Source organism: Fusarium pseudograminearum, chromosome 1 (genome assembly GCF_000303195.2).
Source record: "Fusarium pseudograminearum CS3096 chromosome 1, whole genome shotgun sequence".
Classification (NCBI taxonomy): Eukaryota; Fungi; Ascomycota; class Sordariomycetes; order Hypocreales; family Nectriaceae; genus Fusarium; species Fusarium pseudograminearum.
Window position 1 is genome coordinate 3,189,552 of NC_031951.1, and position 7,499 is coordinate 3,197,050.

At 49.3% G+C, this 7,499-nt stretch overlaps 2 protein-coding genes across 2 annotated transcripts; both read left to right on the top strand.

The window, feature by feature from the left end:
• Window positions 1-1,504: 1,504 nt before the first annotated feature.
• FPSE_01495 (uncharacterized protein) lies at window positions 1,505-2,780 on the top strand (the record flags this gene model as incomplete). Its single annotated transcript, XM_009254615.1, has 2 exons — window positions 1,505-1,601; window positions 1,657-2,780. The coding sequence occupies 2 exons, from the start codon at window positions 1,505-1,507 to the stop codon at window positions 2,778-2,780; spliced, it is 1,221 nt and encodes a 406-aa protein (XP_009252890.1).
• Window positions 2,781-5,244: 2,464 nt separating this feature from the next.
• On the top strand, window positions 5,245-6,995 carry FPSE_01496 (uncharacterized protein; the record flags this gene model as incomplete). The annotated part of the gene is made up of 3 exons (XM_009254616.1): window positions 5,245-5,493; window positions 5,607-5,804; window positions 5,862-6,995. 3 exons carry the CDS (start codon window positions 5,245-5,247, stop codon window positions 6,993-6,995), a joined length of 1,581 nt encoding a protein of 526 aa, XP_009252891.1.
• Between the last annotated feature and the right edge of the window lie 504 nt (window positions 6,996-7,499).

A 7,499-nucleotide genomic window follows, 5' to 3' on the forward strand; every position in this document is an offset into this window, starting at 1 on the left:
GAGACTATTCTTTCATGAAACTCTTGATGAATGATGTGATCGCCATCCGTTCATCGTTTAGGGATATGAATATTTCAACCAACCACCATGAAAGATTGCAAAAGGTTCTGTCTACAGGTATGACGTCGAGTTAGAGCCCTGTACCTGTGGCGTGTGATACTACTCAGCCCGAGACAGCGCGTGCGGAGAGGCCAGTCTTATGGGAAGCTGCTCGCGCGTGAGCAAATGAATATGATCGTGCTACACTGGTGGTCCCTGAATTTGTTGGGGAAAAGCGACATGTCATGGAGGACAAGGAGGTCAGTCATAAGAGTCAGCTGGTATAGTCTATTTCAAGAAATTCTCGGTACAGTATCAAGTTTCTATGTTGAATATCTTGAGAACAAACGCCATAGAATATATATTAAAAACCTTGTGTTAAAACCAATGCGGAATAAGGGCCAGTAGTTTCATCTCTAGAAGTCGCTTTAGGTTTGATGTTACACGCATGATAGAGGCCCATTAAAGTCGGCAGATCGATAAGTATCAAGTAAAGGAAGGGTCTTGATGATTGACCCACGTTTACAAGACTGTAACAAATATGGGCAGACAATCATATTATGAAAACAATGGATATGACGCTTGATGAGTGAGATTGTACGATACAATAGGGTGGTCAGCAGCCTCAGCCAGCCCCTTTCTTAACTGGGTGTTTCGGTGTAAGTTTTGATAATGCGAAAACTTAAACCACAGTACAGGCAACATCGCGATAGATAGATCTGGCTGTTTGATCGACTGTCCAGGTTGTTTATGAGGTTGTTTGACTACCACCCAACCCCGCCTTGTGCTCATGACCGGTATGTTCGTGCTGCGTGCTCATAAAGAGAGGCGGGGATTCAGGTATCGATACTTGGTGAGGACTACTTCACCGCTCACGATGCAACCAGATAGACAGTGTGCGATGGAAACAGCGTCATCGTTACGGCATTAACGTAGATGCATACAATCTGGTTCACATCTCGGGTTGCTAATGCGCGTGTTTCACAGATGCGCGTGATGCGTTCGCACTGTCTCCCCGCACTCTCCTCCAAGTACCGCTACTTCAAGTCGTTATCAATAGTAGCCGTCGAAACGTGCTCTCGTGCCTGTAACAAAGGAGACCAGACCATAATAGCAGCACCAGCAACCACTTATCCATCAGTCAAAGCCCAAGACCCAGGACCCCGACTTCGCTGTCCAGAAGCAACCTCTTTTGTCTTTTTAATTTCTCTACCCTCTCTTTGTGCTTAATCATTTTCATCAACATCTTGCTTTGCCAAATCTGCTCTTGTATGAATATTACCCCGGACCTCAGATAAGCACAGACAAAGCTAGTGGTCCGGTCGATCTTACACCCTGCACTGCAGTAGGCCTGAGCCGTCACGCCCCGTACTCCGCCCCTAGAACTCGACTCGACTGCCAAGTTTCCAGGTAAACTTGACTTTCAACCAAAACATCGGTGTCTTCGAAGCGAAAAGGATTCAACATGGACGGACAGGCAAACCAGAGTTGGCAGGGAAATAGGACGTCCCCTAATCCTGCAAGATCGAACCCTGGGCTTCCTCAACAAAGACGTTATGACGGTTGGTTTCCATCAACTCTATTAACCTTATCGCACGCCAGCTAAACAATCCTTAGAATCTTGGGTAGAAGTAGCATCGCAACCCTCATCCTCATCTCTGTCAAGCATCGGCGACGAGATAGTTACGACTGGACTACGCGTTGGGAACCCCTATGTACGCCGACGCCGCTTACAGCCTGCGAGATCCCTTCCCCAACAAAATACGGCCATCCACAACGTGTCTACCGCCGATATGAGCAGCCAAGAAGAGTACGACGAGAGTGACAGTGAAGACGATCGTCTACTTACCAGCTCGACCGAGAACACTCATCGGTCGGAAGAGGAGATGGATCTTGATTCGGAGGCCGAGTCAGATGGTGATAACGTCACCGCGCTTGGGCGGGTGTCCGATCGACCTGCAGACCAACCCGTCTTTCGACCTCAGCCCAACGCCTTCACACATCCATCAACACAAAGACGGGACTCTGCTCCAGCTGTCCCGACTGCAGCCCCTCCTCACCCTCATAATGGTCTTACACGACCGTCTTTCACCCAGAGGTCACAAACACGGCCCCACCGGGCGGGTCCAAGCTTTATGTCCCCAGCTGTCCGCGAAGAGAACGATGCAGCTCTACGCGCATCTCTAACCACCCTTCTTTCTTGTGCGCACGCAGCTAGAGGCTTGCCAAAGTCAAAGGAGGAAGCTGAAGCTCAGCGAGCCGCCAGCGCAGGCGTAGGACCTAGCAACCAGCCGATGGAGCTGCGACTTGTGCCGGAGTCGGAGCTGTCACAGGAACCACCAAGACAGAGAAGGGTCCAACGACCCGCCGCGCCATCTCCACCCCGCAAGCGGGCCGGGGGCTCAAGATCTCCTTCACGAACCTCCAAGCACGGCTCTGGATCGCCAACGACGCCACGGGCTACCAAGAAGAAGAAGGTGACCCAGATGGAAGAGCCTACCATCATCTCACCAACTCTCCTCACATGGGTTGTCAGCGCCGGCGTTGTCATTGTCGTGTCTGTGGTGGGATTTGGTGCAGGGTATGTTATCGGTCGTGAAGTTGGTAGACAAGAGGCGCTGGCGGCCAGTGTTGGCAGCGTCAACGACACCACGTCTTGCGGCCAGGAAGTCATCCGATCTTCAGGCAGTGGATTGCGAAAACTTCGATGGGGCGCTGTCGGCAAGAGCATCGTTGCTTAGAAAATCTAGCGATGCAACGCTAGCCAAGCCTCATTCTGCTTTCGAAACGACGAGTAGATCGGACATTTCTTCCAGTGAGGTTCAAGAGAGTTGTGTTTGTCGTTTACGGAACTCTGATGATTTGGTGGTGAGATATATTGCTGGCTACAGTTATGACGTACGCAAAGTTGCTCATGAGGTCGACGTTCATGTTATTAACGACTCATCACGTACATGCGAGAATACCTTTCTGCATTTTTTCGCATTCTTTTTATGGGATACACGGTAAATTTGGCATGTTTTCTACTTTTACTTTTTTAGCCTGGCGAGTCTATTCTTTTTACCCGTGTAGATAGTCTTCGTTCAAGGCGTCGGTAATATTCCCCTCATGATTTAATAGTATAGGGTACAGGAATAAAAATATTACTTGCAAATACATGCGCTGACCACTGAGTGAAAAGGATCAGCTGAGGCGTATAACTAACTTTGGGACTTTCATATAAGTAGTCAGTTGGATTCGAGCTGCTGACTTACCCCAGTGTCTCGGCTACTGATCTCGTGAAGAGTGAGATTTGGAGCATGAATAGATAGTCATGTTGACAACATGCCTCACAGGCTTACTCACAGTCCCAATAGGATCGAATACAACACCCCCACGTTCGACACATCCCGATAAAGGGTTGATTCTGCAGTAATACTGCAGGCGATGAGTTGGTTGCTTGGATTAACACCCCCGGGACCGGTGCTTTTACAGGCCCCGGTCCGGGCCGTCGCAAAGGATTGCAGATAGGAACGGGGCAGGCGGCACGGAACGGAATGGTCACCTGCTGGGCCATATTAACGTTTACCGTTTTGCCTTTGAAATACGGAAAGGAAACGGTCTACGTGTTAAATCCTCTACAATTAAACCCCGGGAGGCGTCAGCCCATATTAAGCGGGGCATTAGAGACGAGGTTTAAGTGATCGGAGTGATCCGGGGCTCTGGGATCAGATATAGGATGTTTTCTTGATGTTTATTGCTACCAATTCAGGGGTAGTAACTGGGGATATGGACGATATTCCCGGCGGTATCGTAGCCTCGACTCCATCATATGATGAGTTTTGGCCGAGATGTAACTACTGAGAGTACTACTTACTACCTAGGTATGTATGAGAGGGTGAAGGCTCTGCTGACAGTAATCATGGAGAGATGAGTTTAGATAAAGCTGAAGTCTTGGTATCACAGACGCTAGGATGGTCGTCCTCTGACAGCTTACATAGGTAGTACATGAGCCATCAACAACTCGGAGCAGTAGAAACCAGCATGTGAATGCAGATACTATTTGGACCGTTCTAACCCTGGGAACATCAAAATCAACCCGAACTAATTGACCAATTACCGACATGGCCTTATTCATCAAGGACCCTGAAAATGATTCGAGGAATCGTCACATTAACAAATAGCCGACAATTGACAACAACTCAGAGGGCATATCGGTTTCTTATTCGGACCATGCCATAGCCCTGAAGGCTTTTCATCAGCCCATTTTCTGATAGGCTTTGGAATTTGGTTGAGTAACAACAAGACTAAGCAGTTGCTAGTGAATCTGTGATATGATGTGAGAGTCTTTTATCTCGGAAGGATTGCTGCTGTCAGCAACGGGATCAAAAGTTGATGTGTAGTACTAACATATTCATGATTTGTAATATGTCGATACGGATACTAGTAGGTACCTATTTTGGCAGTTCATCATTTGATGGTTTATACAACGTTAAAAAAAAAGAGGTTGCCTTGTACCAAGAGTCACAGTTCATCATCATCATCACTTGGTATTTCATGTCTTATGTGCAGTACGTACTGCAACCCATTAATACAACTGCAAAAAGTAATTCGATTGGCGGGGCCGATAAGAATGCGAAAAAGGAGGGCAGAGGTCCCTGTCCAGATCTGGCACCACTAGAGTTCTAGAAGTAGATGCGAATACGAATTCGGTGCTTCACAGCCAATCATATCACACCCTTTCATGACGGAAAGACCAGAGCCCCCATTATTTCCAGGCACCGTCCACTATGGTTGGACCATATTTGGTTCCGTTTTACAGGACACCGGGAAGTAAACTGTCAATTGAACCACCACAAGCCACCACAAGAACCACTAAATCTCGAAAGAGTGTAGGCGGTGTGCTGCGCTGTTGCTGGAAGACGGGTGGGGCCCTGCATACGGTACGGTACCTAACTAAAAGGACACCCCGGTCCGAAAAAAAGACGTTCGGGGTCTGTCGCAATTACATATCAGTTAATCTCCTTCGCCATCTGCTTCCAATTTGTTTTCCTGTCAGTCTCTACTCTCCTCTACTTTCAACAGGCTCGCCATTGGAAACCCTTATTTCTTCCTGGCGTTGACTACGGCGACGATTCTCTCTTGATCTTTCTTTCTTCCTCTTAATCACACTTCACATCAAGAGTCGAACCGATACATCGCATCTCCTCCTTACAACACCCAACCATGGGTCTCCTTCAAGAACTGGCGGGCCATCCGCTCGCCCAACAATTCCAGGAACTTCCCCTGGGCCAGCAAGTTGGAATTGGCTTCGCAGCCTTCCTTGTGCTCTCCGTCGTCCTCAATGTCCTCAACCAGCTCCTCTTCCGAAACCCCAATGAGCCCCCTATGGTCTTCCACTGGTTCCCCTTTGTTGGAAGCACCATCACATACGGAATGGACCCCCCCACGTTCTTCAGAGAGAACCGTGCCAAGGTATGTTCGATACAGCCGCATTGAGTTGGGAACACATCTCGAACTTAGGGAGCGCAGAAACCCTCGAGACTGCTCTACCAAAACCAAAACGATCAAAACTAACTTTGCACTAGCACGGCGATGTCTTCACCTTTATCCTCCTCGGAAAGAAAACCACTGTCGCTGTTGGCCCTGCCGGAAACGACTTCATCCTCAACGGCAAGCTCAAGGATGTGTGTGCTGAGGAGATCTACACCGTTCTCACCACTCCTGTCTTTGGCAAGGATGTCGTCTACGACTGCCCCAACGCCAAGCTCATGGAACAGAAGAAGGTGAGAAACAACACTTATCAAACCGTTTTTGACCTGTATACTGACATACACTCCTAGTTCATGAAGATTGCCCTGACCACCGAAGCCTTCCGATCCTACGTTCCCATCATCTCCTCCGAGGTCCGCGATTACTTCAAGAGAAGCCCTGACTTCAAGGGCAAGTCTGGCATTGCCGATATCCCCAAGAAGATGGCCGAGATCACTATCTTTACTGCCTCCCACGCCCTCCAGGGCAGCGCCATCCGCAGCAAGTTTGACGAGTCCCTGGCCGCTCTCTACCACGACCTCGATATGGGCTTCACCCCCATCAACTTCATGCTTCACTGGGCCCCTCTCCCCTGGAACCGTAAGCGCGACCACGCCCAGCGCACCGTTGCCAAGATCTACATGGACACTATTAAGGAGCGCCGCGCTAAGGGTAACGACGAGTCTGAGCATGACATGATGAAGCACCTCATGAACTCTACATACAAGAACGGTATCCGTGTCCCTGACCACGAGGTCGCCCACATGATGATTGCCCTCCTTATGGCTGGCCAGCACTCTTCTTCTTCCACCAGCTCTTGGATCATGCTCCGTCTCGCTCAGTACCCTCACATCATGGAAGAGCTCTACCAGGAGCAGGTCAAGAACCTCGGTGCTGATCTGCCTCCCCTGGCTTACGAAGACCTCGCCAAACTGCCCCTTAACCAGGCTATCGTCAAGGAGACCCTTCGTCTCCACGCTCCTATCCACTCCATCATGCGCGCTGTCAAGTCTCCCATGCCCGTCCCTGGCACTAAGTATGTCATTCCCACTTCGCACACTCTTCTTGCCGCTCCCGGTGTCAGCGCTACCGACTCTGCCTTCTTCCCCAACCCTGATGAGTGGGACCCTCACCGATGGGAGGCCGACTCTCCCAACTTCCCCCGCATGGCTGCCAAGGGCGAGGACGAGGAGAAGATCGACTACGGTTACGGTCTTGTCAGCAAGGGCTCAGCTTCTCCCTACCTGCCTTTCGGCGCTGGCCGTCACCGATGTATTGGTGAGCATTTTGCCAACGCCCAGCTGCAAACCATTGTTGCCGAGGTTGTTCGTGAGTTCAAGTTCCGCAACGTTGATGGCGGTCACACCCTGATCGATACCGACTACGCCTCGCTCTTCTCCCGACCTCTGGAGCCCGCCAACATTCACTGGGAGCGACGCCAGTAAACTTATGCCTGACGGCAATGATGCAAAGACACGAAATCAGTTGTATATATACAGCAAATGCAACGGGCATGCTGCGGAGTTGAATGTTTTGTAATGGCTGGGCTGGTATTATTTCCAAAAAAGAGAAGTTAATTGTCATGCCATGCCGGCAAAGTCTGGCGATAGAATATACATTTTTAATTAGCAACGATCAAAATAAGAATTGTTCAGTTTTCGGAATTAAACCAGCTGTGTCTGTGTATGCGCTTTGTTGATCTGATCTGATATGTAAGTGAGACGATCTTATGAGGCTTTAGGTGAAGTGAAGTGAAGTTGGAAGTTGGCAGAACAAACCCCACTGAGGCGAGCGCCATCAATGACGACTGTACTATATTCTTGCCAGCCCTCAGGGTATCAGAAAAATTGACCGTTACGAACATAAGAGACAAAATTATTAGGGCAGCTTATGCTACTTAGACTATGCTTCTTAGACTATTTATTTATATACCCTAAGACTTAGGAGGC